This window comes from Scophthalmus maximus, chromosome 14 (genome assembly GCF_022379125.1).
Source record: "Scophthalmus maximus strain ysfricsl-2021 chromosome 14, ASM2237912v1, whole genome shotgun sequence".
NCBI lineage: Eukaryota > Metazoa > Chordata > Actinopteri > Pleuronectiformes > Scophthalmidae > Scophthalmus > Scophthalmus maximus.
Window position 1 is genome coordinate 2,394,836 of NC_061528.1, and position 17,823 is coordinate 2,412,658.

The following is a 17,823-nucleotide window of genomic DNA, read 5'->3' on the forward strand; positions in this document are numbered from 1 at the left end:
TTACAGGTTACGACCCCTGACTCCTGAATTTTTTATTAAAAGACGAAAACTTATAATGTGCAAGTAATCATCATCATCATCTTCAACCACTTATCTGGGGTCGGGTCACGGGGGCAGCAGCTTCAGTGTGCAAGTGATTTTTTTTTTAAACTCTCAGATTTTTTTTAGCAAATGTTTTTCAGTAAATGTTTACATCATCTTAAAGTTCAACATAATTCTGAACCTGTATAAAGTTCTACAGTGTGATGATTATAGTTTGTGTGTTTCATCCGTTGACGATCTTCTGAGAGATGGCCGCCGGCAGTGTGTAGAACAGCAGGGCGAGGAAGAGCGCGATGATGAGCAGCACCAGGGCGATGATGATGTACTTCTTGTAGTTTCGCCAAATCAGGTGGAAGAAACACTTGAAGGGATTGACGAACCACGAGAAGGAGGTGTCCGGACGGCTGGGGTGAGCAAAGAGACACAGAATCATTGGTTGTGTTTTTTAACAGCTCATGCAAAAATGCAAAAATTTGCATTGCGTTTGGTCTGAACGCACCACAAGGCTACGTCCACATTAATAGGTTTTCATTTTAAAACAAAAACAATCTGTCCAGACGAGCATTTCAATTTCTTATCCGAAATAATATTAATCCATAAAAACACACTTGAAAATGCATATGACCAATCAGGAAGAGAACATAGTTTCCAGACTAAAACGAAACTCAATTGGGGGTTTTCGAAGAAATGACTAATCAGAAGCCAAACAGAATCCTCGTTTGGCTTCTCTTACTTTGGTTTCGGAAGCGGCTCCGGCTCCTTGCGAGCTCGGCCAACAGGATTTTTCTCCGACTCCTCTGCCGTCACGAGATGGAACTCCGCCTCCACTTTCCCCTGATGGACGCAGAGCAGACACGGTATCACCTGTCAGTCAAAGTCTTAGCAGCCGTGTCACCTGATATGTTCAGTGTGTGCGTGTGTTTACCGTCAGCTCTCCAGATTTGCTGAAGGGCCACCAGCCTCTCGCCCTCTTCTGCTGGAAGATGGAGATTCTCTCCGTGCCGTCCGTCAACATGTCCGCCTTACACGACTTGGCCGTCTTTGCCCCCCGAGGGAAACCGTGGAGGTCCAACTCCACAGTGCCTTCACACGCAAACACACACGCACAAACTTTTATCGGTCAAATATTCAAACAGAGAAACACAGATACACGGGGAAGCAGCAAAGTGTGGTTTACACACACACCTAGGAAGTCGTCGGACGAGAGCGTCTCGAAGTCCCAGACCTGCAGGATAAGGATGGCGGGAAGCTTCTGCTCCGTTTTATCCAGAGAGAAAATGCTTTCTCGCTTACTCACCACCAAGACCTGTGAGAGAGAGACGTTAGCACAAACAGGTATGTTGGAATTTCCCTCGTATATATATGAAGCTACACGTATCGGTCGGTACCTTCTCAGCGGGCAGGTAGCTGAATGGGAAGACGAAGCGCCAGTTGAAGTTTCCTTCTCCGGTCAGAGAGTTGTGGTGGACGTCTGTCTCCTGTCGGTCGTCCTCTAAACCTTTCAACCAGCTACAGACAACAGAGAGCGTTGTTTATTAAGAGGATATATATTACACATATACTACATGGATATAATTCTTATCCATGTAGTATAGAGACAGCCGATTAAACCCATAACTTTCTGTTATGGGTGTTCTTTGTTGTTTTATCTTCTTGTATACAGCTGCAACTAAGGATTATTTTCATTATAGATGAATCTGTAAATTATTTTCTCAATTAATCGATAAGTTGTTTGGTCCATAAAATGTTGATTGTGTTCCTCAAAACCCCAAGATGATGTTTTGTTTTGTCCACACACCAAAGATATTCTGTTTACTGTCACAGAGGAGCAAAGAAACCAGAAAATATTCAAATATAAGGAGCTGAAATCGGATAATTTTGACTTTTCTAATTCACAAAAAACGATTAATCAATTATCAAAATAGTTATAGTATTAATTATTCATTTAGTGGTCGTTTACTAATCGATTAACTTTTGTAGCTCTAGCGTTGTATATTTTCATACCACATCATTACTTTTAAAAAACAACCAATAAATATCACTAAATGACTTCTACTCATGTATGTAAACATACTCACAGGAAACCTTTGCATTTATCGTAAAAAAATTGTCTCTTAAGAATTATTTTATCATAAAAATGCAGTAATAACCAGAGCGACCAAATGTTAATTTATTTTAATTAACAAACCAAAAAACAACGATGAGTTTGAAAAATAAAAAAATATATATATTGTTATTTAAGAGGAGGCTGGTTGTTACCCCTTGACGTATATGTCACTGGACTGTTGACCGGTCAGGAAGTTGCTGTCCTCCAGAATCACATCTTCCGTGTCCCAGATGATGATTCGCAGCTCGTACCTGAACACACACACACACACACATTTGGCTGTTAATCAACCCCTTTTTGAAAAATATATATATATATTATTTTATCGAGAGAGGCAGTTCTCACCCTTTTGGTTTTCGAGGTGAAATGTCCACTGGGTGTCCAGGATGAGGTAAGTCCATGGGAAACATGTCGATCCACATCTGTACCTGACCCTACACACACACACACCTTAAGTGTTCGCCTTCAGGAAAACAAAATTATTATAATTTTTTGAATAGGTTACTAAACTACTGTAATTGAAGAAAAAATATCTCTTTGGTGGCAGTTAATGCACAAAATACATTTTGAACGTTAATATACTGAAGGATTTGGGGCTGAAAGTCATATATCGCTGCTTTTGGAAAAGTGAAGGCTAAACTAACGTTTAAAACACTTTTTAGCCTGATAAAAAACATCATAATGAAACATTTGATTTTATTACACGTTCCATGCAGCGAGCCTTATACTCGGTTAGTCGTGGTTATATCCTACCTGGTCCATGCCGGGCCGGGCCTTGTTGAACAGAGTTCTGGTCTCAATGTGTTCTGGGACCAGCTTGCATCCCACAGCTGGAATCTCCGCCCAGCGGTGCAGGATCTTCAGAGACAAGTGCTCGTAGGATTCCTCTGGCTGGTCTTGAACATGTGTCACCTCATTGTCATTATCAATAATGTAACGCACACTACAAAATAATAAAACTAACATTCCCCATTACAAGCTGGAAGACTGCAGACGACTAGACAACCTGCTTCTGTGTTTACCTTCATTCATGAAGAGCGTTTTGCCAGTGAAGACTTTGTCCGCCACAGTTATGCGTCCTGGTCTGAAGTGAGGACCGTCCACTCCGTTTTCTCTGCACAGCTTAGACAACAGCTCTGACGGCGGCAGACAGTCTCTCCAGGTATTATATCCGTCACTGATAGACAAAGAAGAGGGGACGAACAGGTATTGTAGAGGTTTCAAAAAAAGCTGACATCCTTTTTTTCAGATGAAATGGCAAGTGTTCACCAAACAAGAGGAGGCCAAGAAGATGTCGACAGGAGCTAAAATGGGAAAATGATCTGAGAAGGAAGGCAGACGACAGCACGTACAGACTGTACTCGGCGGGGAGTCCACAGGTGGCCCTGTGCCTGCTGAAGAATCGGTTCTCCAGGTCAATGCGGGTCTCTCCGATCAGGTCGTCCCCTCCCACCAAGTCATAGTCATAGATCAGCACTGACAGCAGAGAATCCTGAGGAAATGTTGCCTGCATCGCAAAAGATCTGGAAGACGGAGAAGCGGAGTGAGCAGTGTTGTGTGTGAGGAACACCGGGCTCAGCTGTTCAGCCAACAGAATGAGTACCGACCTTCCAAACACAGGGTTGAGTTGTTTAGGGATGTAGTTGTCTCTGTCTTTGATTTCATTTTTGCCAAGGCGAACAACAATGTACGGGTCCGCTTTCCCATCTGGGTCGGATGGGTGCAAATTAGAGGCCTGGGGGCAAGAGAGAACATCTAAGAAAGTAATTTTTTAATCACACTGAAAATATTTGAATACGCCGAAGTGATGTTAGGATTGAAAGTGAAGAAAAATGTTCCCCTCCAGGCGACTTCACACAAAGCCAATGCAATAAGGTAAAAAGTTTCGGCACAGAGTAGGACTCACAGAGACTATGTAAACCCGTACGAGGACTTGCGTGGGGCCATTGCGAGGGATTCCTCTACTGACACTGAATTCCCCCGTGTCCGGGACTTCATCCCAGTCATCGTCCGCGTCCTCAGGCAGCTTGTAAAGGCAGAATTTTCCCTGCAGAGAAGCATTGAGCACGAAGTGGAATAGATCAACGGTATAAGATGCTGTCAGTGGTTCCGGAGGTACAGTAGCACCCATTGAGGACAATGAACATAATTGTCTCACCTTAAATTTGCCAATGAACCTCTCTTCATTCACCCCTTCCTCCTCATTGGCTTTGCCTCTGAACAGCTCATATGTGTTTACCCAATCGTCAAATGGCCCAAACTCTGCCTCCAGCTCCTTGTTGTACAGCTGCAAGGAGGCGATACGCAGGATATATCAATAAGTCAGTTTCTGTTGTGATCTTGTTGGACTGGCAGTGTTTGTGAACCTTAAGTACCTTGAGTGTGGCTAATTTGGTAGGTAGGCTAACATTCGGCCCAAGGGTTCCTTTCCCTTTATGCTTTTTCTTCTTGTCTCCATCCGAGTGGGTTCCGACTGATGGAGCAAAAAAGCCATATTGTCAGTGGAAACGCTGACCCACAGCATCGAGGCATGGATGTGAAGGGAATTGGAAGGCATTGCGCCGTGGTCAACAGCAGGAACGAACTAGATTCAAGCATCATTATCCAAAGTCACGCAGAAACTTCCATCTCCACCAGAAGAAAAGGATTGAAAATAGTCTTGAGAGAATTTGTCAGCAATCCTTTGAATGATGCCCACCTCAACGTTAAAGAAGAAGGTACTGATCCCTTCAGAGTGACATCCTTAGTTAAAGTGACCACCACAACTGGTATACTGCAAATAGTTTTTACAAAAGCGTAAGCTGGAGGGTAAAGGTGGTAACTGTGGGGCAGATCATGCAGTGACAGCACAGAACGTCCAGTGTAGCCAAAAAAAACAGAGCTGTCCACATCTATCCACAGGGTTGTACCACAGAAACCAGTAAGATTCAGTCAGACCAAGCAGAAGATTTCCTCCAAGGAAGATTTAAAAAAGTCAATAGGGGCTGATGGGAACTTAAATTTGCTTAGTTGCCCTTCATTATACAACTTTTTTAGTGGTTGTCCTTACCTAAAGATTCTATGCCATCGCCGAGTAAGCTGTGGTACTGCCGAGCTGCAATACACAACAATGTGTGCGTATGGGTAGAGGGCAGAGTGATGAGTAACATCCTCACATTTGTCTTGTAGATTTAAATTCACATTTCAGGGTCGGGGTCTGGTTATTTTACATACATTCTAACTGCAGAGCCAGCAATATCAAATTTTGCATTACACACATTCTACGTCAAAACCTCACGCCTACATTACCCAGAGTACCAAGTGACTGCTGATAGATCGGTCAGAGATTTGGATGTGTTCTGCTAGCGGCGGCTAATGTAGCCTCGGGCCTCAAGCAGAAGTCGGAAAAGATCATGTCTCTCTTACTCCACACCTTATGATTATTTTCACCTGCTGAAAATAATTTATTCACACAGCTGGCAGGAAGGCTTTACTTTCTTGTATATGCAGTTATTCGCCGCAAGAAAACAACAAAATGCATTTTCAATTTTAGCCTTAATGTGGACAGACTATGAGCGTGCAAATTTGACACTTAGGCTGCTCAAGTTCCTCTCTGGTGTGCTGAGAGAAAAAAACATCCTAGTAAGGTACAGATATTCTGTTTCAATAAGGATTCCAAAAAATATAAAAAGGGTGTCCACCCAGAAGAAGCTAAAGAGCTAAAACTACGGTGAAAATTGAACAATTGAAGCCCATATTATAATGTGTTAGGACAACGCTATGACAACGTCAATCACATCCCAGTATGAAGTACGGTACAGTCGTCTAATCTGGACAGTTATTACCTTTTTCAAAGCCTTTGGGGAAAACCGAGTCGTCCTGTTTGGCCTGGAACACACACAGGCGTACACATGATCACATCTTCTGTTCCATTCCAAAAAGTTTTTAACAATAATAAATCCTCATCAATCAGAGATACCTCTTTCTCTACAGACGCGTAATACTTGGACCACCAGTCGATGACGCTCTCTGCCGATTCGTCAGCGATAGTCCGCCTCCTCCGCTTGGTGGAACGACCGTGTGTGCTCTTTGTGCTGCCGTCCTGGATTGAAAACCAACAAAACAAGACAGTGATATGAGCGATATCCAAAGGCGGCACCATTTATGTTCCATTTTTTAAACGCAGTAACTTTCACCCTTTTCTTCCTGTGTTCTTTCTTAGGGGTGGGCGGGGCTGGGGGCGGGGCTTCTTCCTCCACAGTGATGAGTAAGTCTTGATTTGTCAGAGCTACAGTGGAACTGGTCTCTCCTGCAAACTGCGACTGTCCTGCTGGACAAGAGACAAAGACTGTGGGACAAGCCTAATGATGCCTTCAGGTCAAAAATGTTCATGTCGCGATACTTATATAACAGAAAACACAACCCGCAAAATATTTAGAAGCGGACATCAGTCATGTCAGCAGAATATCAATGCCAACTGGCTTTCGCAAAATCACGTCAAACAAATCTTTTGCTCAAGTTCAAATATTTCAACTTGAGTGGGTGAAGCGAATGACACGATTTTTACATTATTCACGTCATGGCTTTTGCGTCGCCTGGCGGGAGTGATGAGTGTATTTGCACCTTCGCATTGACTTTGTATGTAATCTCATCTCGCGAAAAATTTGAGTCGCGTTTTGTCCAAATGCACCATAGGACTATGCTCAACCTTAGATACGTAGACGAACTGAGCCTCTTGTCCGCACTCTGAAAGCTTACGGATAGGACGAAACGGAGCAGTACCACAGGAAATCGTACACACACGCAGAGTGTCATTACCTTCAGCGCGTTGTGGCTCTGGTGTCAGGGCAGGTCCAGGGGTGTGTACGACCTTGGCCGGTTTGTGAGTCTGAGCGGGAGCAGGCCCGGCCGGCGGTGGAATGTATGTAAAGGACTTGAGGTTGTTGATGATGTGGTTTCCAACCAGCGTGCTGCGTCCGAAGGCCCGCCAATCGACAACAGTGATACTCAGCGGAGGAAGGAGGTTTTCGTTCTCCGGCAACTCCTGCACAACAATAAAGTAAGTCAATTTTTTTTTTAGGGTTATCAAAATTTATCCTTTAAATCCATTGACCTTGCACGGCCCAAACTCCAGGGACACCATGGATGTCGACACTTGAACATTACACCTACATGTAATTGCCGAACATCTCATTCCAAAACCATGGGTATTAGTTCTGAGGTTTCCACATCCTTTTGCCAACATAGTACATACGACTGTTTTCAGTTTCCTGCTATATTTCCTGTATGCAGGATGTTCTGCTACAGTTCATGATATCACATGTTATAAACTCTGTATCGGTCTTACCAGTTCTATGGCATCAACCAGCGTGGTGAAGTTTGGGTTGGACTTGTACTTCTGAATGACGGAGGAACGCAACGTTTTTCCCGCACACTCTATAAAGACCTAGAGAGCGAGAGGCAGAGTTAATCGTCTAGCTTGTTGTTGATAGTGGTCGAGGTTCTTCGAGGAAGCAGAGCCCTGAAATCACATGACGTGTTTGTGTTTCTGTACCTGTGGCCGATCGACAGACAGTAGCTGAACCTTTTTCAGCTCCCTCAGACCCCAGAACAAAACCTGGTGGAGAGAAAAATAGAAGAAATATAGACTAACTTATGTTATACGCAAGTCACCCATTCACCTCCAGGGTCGCACCTCCAGCCTGTAGGTGCTGAGAACGGGCCTGATGTTGGCAGGAACCCTGTAGATGCCTCCTCCCTCCTCCTCCTCCAACGGCGGCAGACTTTCCTGTCCAGACTCTGGGATCTACGACACAGCGATGTCTCTTCATTATCAGTACGTCACTCTACTTTGTACCCTTTCATCCTGCGTCGTCATGAGAGAAAACTGAATGAAACCGACCTGCAGCAGTTCAAAAGCTGCCAGCAGGTCTCCTCCGGGCTGGCTGCCGCAGTGGAGCGGGCTGTACCGCAGGGTCGGAGGTGCGTACGGTTCAGAGGACAACCGGACCTCAGGCACTGCCACTGTGGCTCCCAGATACTCTGCCTTACCCTGCACATGGGTGAGATCAGATAAGAAGGGCGGTCATGTGTTAAAAAGAGTCTTTAAACTAATTATTGATTAATATATATATCAAACTATCTTCATGGCAGTACCAGCGCATCGTCGTCGTACACCTCGATGATGACGCGCGGCGGCTCCTGCTGGACGTACTGCAGATCTCCGCTCACCAGCAGGATGCCCATCGGCAAACAGTGATTCCACGTGGGGCTGAGAGTCTGACTGATAATCTGACAACAGCAAAGGGTGATGTACACTCAGCTAGGCCGACGATCAGTAATGGTAATCAGTATTGTCTGTACTTTTTGGAAATTTTTGACTCAACTTACGTTGGTGGTTTGGCTGTGCGACAGGAAGGTGACGCGAGCGAAAGGATCAGACAGGCCGGAGGTGTCGCCGGCGATCAGGCCACGAGCCTGATACATGTGACACCTCAACTGGAACTTGTGCTGCTCTGGAGACACACAGACACCAAACACAGCTGAAGTCTGAGGCGAGTTTCAAGGAAACTTTTTTCTGAAACCAAAACGGCAAAAGGAACCAAAGAGACAGGGGATCGAAGCCGTCAGTTCCCTCACCTGTGCAGAGCAGGTGAGTCTGAGGGCTGCCGCCATCAGCGCCCCCTGTGGCCGGACTGAAACCGGCGGGCAGGTCATCCAGCATGTGACCGGAGTCCGAGCAGGTTCCCAACCACAGATGCACGTCCACCTTCGCTTGGACTGAGAAGCCTGCAACACGCTTCCCTGGAGGCTGCGACACACACACACACACACACCAGTTTTTTCGGCCTTCCTATAATGAAAAATAATTCTGTTTTGAAGTCGCGTGTGTGTGTGTTCACCTTGAGAAACAGTGTTATTATCTTGCCACAGTAAACTCCTCGGGCCTCCGGGCTGCAGGAGAACAGCACGTCTCTGGCTCGGACCCGAGCATACGCGACGCGCTTGTTGTTGCTCAGCAGCCACACGAACACATCCGGCACCGTGTGCTGAGGCTGTGTGTGAGCGGAGAAGAAGAGTTGAATAGAAAGAAAACGGCAATGTCTCAGACACACACACAGAGGATGAGTTCCGTTACCTCCTCCACAAGAAAGCGAAGTCTCTGTGTGAGTTTCGTTGCCTCCTTCAGAATCTCTTTCAGACCTCCGGCTTTCCTCCTCCTCTCTCCCAAGGCCTGGGCCTCTCCGACCATACTCTCCTGCAACGCACACGCACGCGCGCGCACACACACACACACACACACACACACACTGATGTAATGCATGATTCCCACACATCTTTGGTGCAAGTAGAAAAAAAACTAACCATATCTGCCCTCTAGTGGTGATTAAAGGTTCTACGTATGGAATTCTTTCTGTAAATCATCCCACATTTGCTGCTAAAAATTGACCCACAGATGATTCAGTCTAAATGAAGAACAGATTTATCAAATTCACTGCAAAACAAGACAAAAAATTAACCTTTGTTTCCTCTTGGTAAACATAATTTGGCCCCTGACTTTTTGCTCCACCATGGCCCAAGCTGATCAGTAAGGCTTCATATGAATCATACACAATTTGAATCATATGAATCAAGACACTTATTTTTCAAAACTGGACAAAGAAAAAAACAACATCATCAGAACTTTTGCTGCTTTTTCCTCCTACCAAAGATAAGCTAAGCTTAGGATAATGGTTCTTGCAGCTTTTGTAAAAGTAAATGCTAACCCACTCAAAGAACTGCTGTAGCATGTTTTGTAGTTTTACTTCAGTAATTTGATTTAATGGAAAGTTTTCAGTGTGTGTGTCAGATTGTCCCACCAGCTCTTGTTTACACATGGTGAGGCGTTTCTTGTCCAGCTGTGTCAGGTTACTGGACTTTAATTCTGCCTTCAACTTGGCCTCAGCTGCTGATATGAAACTCCTGTTGAAAATAACACGCGCACACACACACACACACACACACACACACGTAAGATGTAGCTCTCTCTCTATATATATATATACATGTGCTATCAAATTAGTCCACAGAATCTCTGCCAGGGACCATGGCTCTTATTTCATTGCTCGTTTGACGATTAGAGTCAGTCATGACACAATGAACAGTGCTTTCTCACAATAAAACACAAGCATTTATGTACCTGTAAACTGCAACTAAATTTTAATCAATGTACTAAATATTAATTTTAATCACTGGTCTTATACATTTGATCATAATTAAGAAACAATACAGAGTTCCCCCACCATTGCTGCTGTTGTCATATCAGGCTTGAATTGAAATGGTCTGAATACCTGGCATCCATGCAGAATTCTTTCAGAACGGTGTTGAGCTCATCCTTCGCCACAGGATCCGACTTCTTGTGTAGCTCGGCCACACCGGCCACACCCTCCTCCTGAAAAAGGAATACAAATATTTTCATTATTTACAAAACAGAGTCATCAGGTAGGTAGATATTTCTACTGTTGCTTCTTCCTGTGTTTGTAAATCGGACTTCTCAATATTAAAGCTGCATCAGGTGATCGGTGCTGTGTTCTTATAAATGGCGCATCACACTGTGAAGATGTAAAGTTGCATGGTTTTGTCAGATCAGACCAGTGGTGTGTGTGTGTGTGTGTATATACAGTACATACAAACAGAACAGCTATATTATCCAGCATGTTGGAGTTGTAGAGTCGGTACGTTCTGTTCTCCCAGTGACTCAAGACGTTGATACACGGCTTCTGCTTCTCCAGTGGCAGATACATGTAGTGCCTGAATAACAAACAAACATACAATATACACACACACAGTTATACACCCAAGGAACTGGAACACTTATGGAAAAAAACGAAACGATTTACTGTACTGTAAGATAGAAAATACGACTCTTGGAAGGAAGTGACTGTTTTCTTCTACTGGCAATAACTATATATTAAAAGGTGAAAAATTCAACATCAGTAAGTATATAGATTTATTTCCATGGCAACAGTCAAGGTGACTAAACCTGTTTCCCTCGATGATGAGCGGCCTCTCCGGGGGTGTGGTCGACCTGGAGGTCAAGGCGATGTCCTGATATTCTCTGGGCAGGAGAGGGGAGGACGGCGAGGAGCTGAGAGGGGAGGAGCCTGCGGCGTCGCCGCTGTCTGAGACGTCCAGCATTTTTCTCCTCCGAGGAACTGTAGGACTGGTGCTCGCGGGGGGCTGACCCGTGGTCTCTAAGGTGTTACCGTAGTTACCTGAGGCAGGATGCAAAAATGCATCACCAGTCGCATAAGGACAAAACAGTACGACAGAACAGGGAAACCATCATCAAATGTCTTGGTTTTAGGAATTGAACCAAAGGTGACGTCGGTGGTTTTTTTGGCGACTCACCCACGGAGAACTCGAAGGTGATTGGCCTATCTCCAATCTTCCTGTCGATCATGGTGGCTTCGAACAGAGCACCAAGCAGCAGGTAGCTCTCCATGTTGTTGGCATTCAGCTTGACACAGACACTTCTGCGTTTATTCATTTATATTATCTTCTCTAATTACAACACTTTGTAGAGGAGATATTTTCTTACCACAGGAGGAGATTCCACAGGCAGGACTTCTGCCGCCACAGCTTTTCCTTTGTCATCATCTGCAGCTCCTCCTCCTGTTGCTCCTCCTCCGGCTCCTCCTCCTGCGGCCGTCTTACCATCCTTCCCTCCAGCCTTTCCCGCCTTAGCGTCCTTCGCGCGGCTGAGTTTGGACTCCGAGCCCGTCCCTCCTCCTGACAGGATCTCCACTGCCAGCTCCATGTAGACCCGCCCCCTGCCACAAAAAGCAAGTTGGACAGACGTTTATTGCCAGTAATTTATTTTGAAAATCATTGAATCTATCTAAGTGCACGTTTGTCATCATAAAATCAATCTTCAATCAACGTCCACCTGTATGACACTCCCTCTCCGATGCCCTCGTTCAGCTCCGCTGTGTCGTCACCCAGTGAGAAGTTGCGTGCGGATCCGTACAGGTTGATCCAAGCAGGACCAAAAGTTGGTAAAAACCCTGGGGAGAGAAAGAAAGAGGGAATAAGATGGAGAGAGAGAATTTAAAGAAAACAAGCGACTACCACCTCAATTTCTCCCTAAACTCTTCCCTCTGTATCCATCGCTTCCTTCATCTCTCCTCACCTCTGTCACCATCCTGGTCATCGGAGATGCGTCTCAGGTCAAAGTAATGGGTTCCTATGGCAACGTCACTCATACTTCCTGCATCCCAGACCTGAGAATGAGGAGAGAGGAGCCAGAACCCTGCTGCATTTATATTACGTGTAATCTCATTAGATATTCAAATACATTTTTTGCAGATGCACATAATAACTTTCAGACCTGGATCTTCACTCTCTGACACAGAGGAGGGAACATCTCTGTAAAGACGATCTGCTCGTTCCACACCGGGTCGGCTGTGGACTTCTGGGTGGATGTGCGACCCTGAGAGGTGAGGTGAGGAGAGTTGAAGACGATTTATGATTTGTGATTGAAGAATCACCTGAAATAACTGAATTCCAAAGTACACATCCTCTGGAGAGACAGCACTTCTTGTCTGTGACTTGATCATATAGTAGTTGATATTCAACCCACCACTTGTTTGAAGAAGCTGACCACTACATATGGGTCTACGAGGGCTGTGTTGTCCCCTATGAAGGCCTTGGTGACATTGGCCATGATGCTGGAGTTGTTCCGAGGTAGACCTTCGGCTCGATACACCTTCACGTAGAAACGAGCCCAGGGTCGCTCAGAGGGAAAACCCTCTGGTATCAGCAGGTTCCTGTGGAGAGGGACATCGCAACAACACAAAATGTATCACATCCCAGTCCAGACGGATAAACAAAGCCTTTTAACGACCCTGTTTAACCAGAAACAACTTGAGAGAAAGCTCTAATCACACGTCTGCAAAAGCTTTATGCCAGTCTGATCATGAAACAAGATAGAAAGCTCAAATTCTCTACAAAATACAGAGTGTATCTACTGAGGAGCATGAATGTGCCTGGTAAATTGTTTTTCAGTTATTGAATGCCAGTGGAAGTTTTGTCCCAATTGTTGAAAGGTTGCAAAGGGTCACTGGATCAGCAAAATATTTAAGACACATCCACTAAGGGCCATGAAAATTTAAAAAATAAAGGAGGTCAATAAAGGTTTATTGGTCAAATATTATCAAAAAAAAATGGTGTCATCTGCATATAGGGAGAAGCTTGGGAATCATACTTGTCTATCTGCTCATCAGCATCGCTGGCTTTTGGACCGGGTTGCATGGCGTCCCCCTTCGCCGAGACGCTGATGTCGCACTTGACATAACCCTTGACCCCGGTGTTAATGTCACCAGGATTGGTCAGCATGGCCCACTTATTGACGAACTGGTGGCCTGAGGGAGAAAGGAACCAAAACGAAACTCTTAGAAACAATTAGTGTCAGTGGTCCCAAAAAACTATGTTACGGTCGACAGCAGGTTGTTTACCTGGCTGCTTGTAGACTGTCCACACATCCAGCTTAAAGGAGCCGACACAGAAACTCCTCAGCATCTTCGAGTGCATCACCTGGAGAGAAAAGAGCAACAAAGACAGATCACAACCTTGAAAGTAAGAGGGAACGTAAAAACTCAACTTCCCAAAAATCAAATGAAATTGACCATGGGAGCACAGACGTAAGACAAGACACAGACTCACACAATGCCGGAAGTCAAGCTAATACAAAGATAAATGTTTGATTCAAATAATTTGGAGAACTTGTTAATGGCAGCCAGTTTTGAACCAGTCATCCACTCTCCTTACTCACCGTAAGCTTGATAACTTTGTCAAAGAAGACGTCTTTGTGGGCAAAGAAGTCGAACACGAAGTACTAGAAAGACGAAAGTGCGACGGGGGGGGGGGGGGGGGGGGGGGGGCAGTTAGAAAACTCACACAGGTGTGAAGCGACACAGTTTGTTTAGTCGTCAAGTCATTTTAAGAGTTTTAAGTGTGTTTTTTTTTGAGTGAATTGAATCCGACCTCATTGTAAAAGGGAGCATTGGTTCCTTCTTTGACTGACGTCTGTTTCTTCTCATCGCCGATCTCGATCACCACACTGGGGTCGATGTTTTCCCCCACCAGCTGCCTGGCCTCTGTGATGTTAATGGCGATCTAAGAGATATACAAAACATATATTTATATATACTAATATATCACTCCCCACATTAGAAAGTTGTGGCAAAATTTGCTTCCAATTTGGCCAAAAAAAGGGAAAATTTGTTAAATTACATTGTTACTGTAGATTGTGCATTTTTTCATCCATAAAAATCTTTAAAAAAAAATATTTAATCAAACAAATTTTTTTTGGTCTTTTCTGTTTTAGTCTTTATGCATCAAAATAGCCAATTCTGTTGTGTTTAATTAATTTCTTCTGGGGTTTTTTCTTTTCTATTTATTCTCTTTCTCATTATTACTACTCCACATTTCCTTGAGAATAGTTATATACTGTATCACCCAGATATTGTCCATAACAGTGTGCAGTGTGATCTGTTATGTTACCTGGAAGCTCTGTGGTTTCTTTTCAATGTCATGGACGCAAGTTTTCAGTTTGGACCTGTGTAAGATTTGCAGGATCAGGGTCAACATCCTTATCAAACAGAGTCATACAGAGATTTGTACATATTTAAAGTTATAATAATGATAGTGTGCAAACAAATTTCATACCTCTTGTTGTTTGCCATTATTCTGGTTCTGACTTCAGAGGTTCCTGATTGGTCATCAGCGTTTTCCTCTTCCAGCGGAGCAGACGCCTTGGAGGGCATCTCTGTCTCACTGTCTGCACACATTTAGATAGATAGCAGACAATGATTCAAATAATACAAACAGCAAACTGTACTAATATATTAATTATCTCTGTGGAATGTTCAGCGATAAACAGATTGACACTATACTGATTCAACTCTCTCCCTTTAGAAGCAGAAGATTATCATCTTAAAACCAAACCTTTATCATCACTAGTTAATATAATAACGTCCCGTGATGAACGGTGTTCTGACTCGTGACTGAAGACCTTAATAACCTGTAATGACGCGTCTGTATAAACTCTCAGTCCAGAATTCAACATGTGACTGTTTGATAAGGGTTCGTCTCACCCACAGTGATACGACGCAAATAATTACTCGACTGTACACACTGCAAATACAGCCAAGATTGTCAGTGTGTGTGTGTGTGTGTGTTTTCCAGGCCTTACCCACAGCTCCCTTGTTTGCCAAGACCAGGTCTTTGTTGACTTTCTTCTTCTTCTTCACTTTCAGGCCAAAGATCATCTTGGCCTTTCTGCAGGACAAAGACACTTTCACAGTAAGAAGAAAACTTTCTCATTTTCAACCTCCTCTGCAGCACAAAGCTGATTTCACATGACTTCAATCGCACGGCTATTGATCGATTGCTGAGGAACAGACCGGAGGCTCCTTGCTCCTTGTCCTAAAGACAACACTTCATCAACATCATCCCGTCTCGCTCCATGTTTGTGGAGCGGCTGCGGCTCCAGCGGTTCTGTTTCTTTAGTGTTGTTAGTTTGAGATCTAGTTCAAAGGGGCCTGCCCTTCTCATCCACTGAGGAAGATTTATTCACATGTTTCCCATCATCGGTTTCCGACGCTGCCTTCACTGTCACGAGTGTCTCACAGGTTCAGTGATGAGTCACTCAGGAAAGTAAAATCGTCCTCAAAGTACAGAAAGTATTGCCGCTAGACGATATGATTGATGATTGTCATAATTGTTGTCATATATTGTAGATAATGAGAGGATTAAAGTCGTTCACCTTGAAGAACTTTCTGACTTCTTCAGCCCTAAACCAAAACAGCACATCATGGTGCGTTTAGTGCAAACACAAAGCAAATTTTTCGTGCGATGAGATTTTACATCCAAAGACAATTCAAAAACGTGAATTTACGCAAATTTGGTGTGGAACAGTTTGGAACCTGAGAGTGTTGAAATCTTTAAACGGAAGATTAAAGGCTCTCTCTCCAGCCTGGTGTTTGATTTGTTTATAGATGTTATTGAATTTCTTTCTATTATTTGATCGTTTGTATCTTTGTTTGTCCATTTGTAGCTTTTTAAATCTTTCATGGTATTTCATTGCACTCACCTGTATGAAAGGTGCTTTGCAAGTGAAGTTTGATTGATTGATTGATTAGTCAGGTTTTAGAGGTGTTAGGAGAGGAGGTGAGTCTTCACGAGGTTCTTGGAGATGGAGAGCGACGTCAATCTTCTTGAAGAAGTCAGAAAGTTCCTAGATTCGTCTAATTCATTATTGGGTTTAATCTTCTTGGAGAAAGAGAGTGACGCCTGTTGTTCGTTTCACCATCAGAGAACCAAAGAGTAGAACCACAGAGGAGAACCGTCTGGAATGTGATTGCTCATGTATACAGTGATGTCAATGCCAGGCAACGTTTCTCACACACAGTTCTTGTTGCGTTGGATGAAGGTAAATCTTTGTGTGAGCACAGTCTGACCTTTAGTTTAGGTTAGAGGATTTAAAAAAACAAAAGATCCCAATAAATAGATAGTTGAATACATGAACCAGTTGACTCTCCTACCTCAGTTTGGGATCCATGGCTGCAGTCAGAGGTCAGTGTGCTGCAGAGCAGGTGAACTGTCGCACCGCAGACGGAGTCAGAGTTGGATGTGTGGAGACAGAGTGCTGAGCGGCAGCAGCCTGAGACCTGGTGATTGGCAGCTGCTCTGTTTGTTCAGAGTGATGAAGCTGTCGGACGCTCAGTTCCTCACTGAGTTTCTCTTTGATGACCTGCGTGAAGGTTTTTTTTATCCACCTATTCATTCTCTGTTATAACTTTACTGCTTTTGTTGTTTCTGATGATTTTACAGCTTCTTTCATGTTTTTACGTTCAGGAGCGAGAGCCATAGACGATATTGCAAAAAGAATAATAATAGAGGCAGTAGCAGTAAAATGAAAAGGGATGATTGTATTATTAGTAGTAGATTTGTTTTTTCTTTGTAATCATTTGTTGTTGTTCAAATCATCCAGTGAGTCTGTGGTTGTGGTTAGGTACAGTAGAATGTTATCAATTCCTTTCTGCTTCACCTATAGAGGAACGTTGAGATACAAGCAGGGTCAGAGTAGTTTACCTAATACATGTATATATGTGTGTATGTGTGTGTGTGTGTAGATGTAGACCAGGATGTGTGAGACTGGCAGAGTTAACAAATCCACCCCTGGTAAACAGAGTCCGCTCACATCCTGTCAGACACAGAGGACCAACCTGATCACCTGACATCACAACTGCCGTCCAATCAGCTGACAGAGAATATACAGCAATCACACAATTTGAAGTATGAAATTCAACATTAATCTTCATGTAATTGTAAAGATATTAAATTCAAATTTGATTGTGTTGTGTTTAGAATGATGTTATAGCATAAAGCACAAAGTATATTGCCCTGTTATCATCAGCCATCTGTTTCTCTGTGTCATTGTTGCAGAATGTCCCTTTATCCCACATGTCACCACTGTATTCGATTGAACTTTTATAACTTTCATGTTTTTGGTCGATTTACAAATAAGAAACCACCATATTACCACTAATTATTACCAGGTTATTACCAGGTTATTACCAGGCCATTTTATTTGTTGTTAACATGTTGTTTGAACAATTTTCACAACTTATTACCTTTTTATTCAGTTGTAA

The 17,823-nt window shown here is 43.7% G+C and overlaps 1 protein-coding gene and 2 long non-coding RNA genes across 7 annotated transcripts; 2 read left to right on the top strand and 1 right to left on the bottom strand.

The window, feature by feature from the left end:
• Positions 1-17: 17 nt before the first annotated feature.
• Positions 18-16,874, bottom strand: fer1l6 (fer-1 like family member 6). 3 transcript variants are annotated; one of them, XM_035603771.2, is made up of 46 exons: positions 16,714-16,874; positions 15,363-15,448; positions 14,837-14,948; positions 14,672-14,726; positions 14,153-14,284; positions 13,941-14,003; positions 13,624-13,702; positions 13,374-13,530; positions 12,750-12,936; positions 12,498-12,599; positions 12,300-12,390; positions 12,057-12,174; positions 11,709-11,940; positions 11,519-11,627; positions 11,151-11,382; positions 10,798-10,918; positions 10,459-10,559; positions 9,988-10,090; positions 9,267-9,386; positions 9,031-9,183; positions 8,768-8,939; positions 8,519-8,643; positions 8,285-8,419; positions 8,031-8,180; positions 7,824-7,934; positions 7,683-7,745; positions 7,476-7,574; positions 6,947-7,172; positions 6,325-6,455; positions 6,108-6,230; positions 5,974-6,016; positions 5,199-5,243; positions 4,525-4,622; positions 4,308-4,436; positions 4,056-4,196; positions 3,757-3,884; positions 3,502-3,672; positions 3,172-3,326; positions 2,903-3,045; positions 2,495-2,583; positions 2,302-2,400; positions 1,431-1,551; positions 1,228-1,348; positions 968-1,125; positions 776-876; positions 18-446 (listed from the first exon to the last, which is right to left on the bottom strand). In XM_035603771.2, the coding sequence occupies exons 1-46, from the start codon at positions 16,728-16,730 to the stop codon at positions 266-268; spliced, it is 5,628 nt and encodes a 1,875-aa protein (XP_035459664.1). In that variant the 5' UTR covers positions 16,731-16,874; the 3' UTR covers positions 18-265. The 3 variants fall into 3 exon arrangements, with proteins under 3 accessions (XP_035459664.1, XP_047192999.1, XP_047193000.1); XM_047337043.1 differs by having other exon boundaries at positions 6,325-6,458; XM_047337044.1 differs by lacking the exon at positions 5,199-5,243 and having other exon boundaries at positions 6,325-6,458.
• LOC118282569 lies at positions 321-16,726 on the top strand. 3 transcript variants are annotated; one of them, XR_004784298.2, is made up of 5 exons: positions 321-451; positions 7,095-7,187; positions 7,830-7,964; positions 12,476-12,611; positions 15,427-16,726. It is a non-coding gene; the product is annotated as an uncharacterized LOC118282569 (long non-coding RNA). The 3 variants fall into 3 exon arrangements; XR_004784297.2 differs by having other exon boundaries at positions 12,476-12,606; XR_004784300.2 differs by lacking the exon at positions 7,830-7,964 and having other exon boundaries at positions 12,476-12,606.
• Positions 8,031-8,967, top strand: LOC118282570. The gene is made up of 3 exons (XR_004784301.2): positions 8,031-8,190; positions 8,282-8,435; positions 8,543-8,967. It is a non-coding gene; the product is annotated as an uncharacterized LOC118282570 (long non-coding RNA).
• Positions 16,875-17,823: the final 949 nt, after the last annotated feature.

Coding starts and splice junctions, on each gene's coding strand:
- fer1l6 (XM_047337043.1), bottom strand. Junction 7,746..7,823: donor TCAGCACCTACAGGCTGGAG/GTGCGACCCTGG, acceptor TCTCTCCACCAG/GTTTTGTTCTGGGGTCTGAG. Junction 3,327..3,501: donor CTCCCCGCCGAGTACAGTCT/GTACGTGCTGTC, acceptor TTTGTCTATCAG/TGACGGATATAATACCTGGA.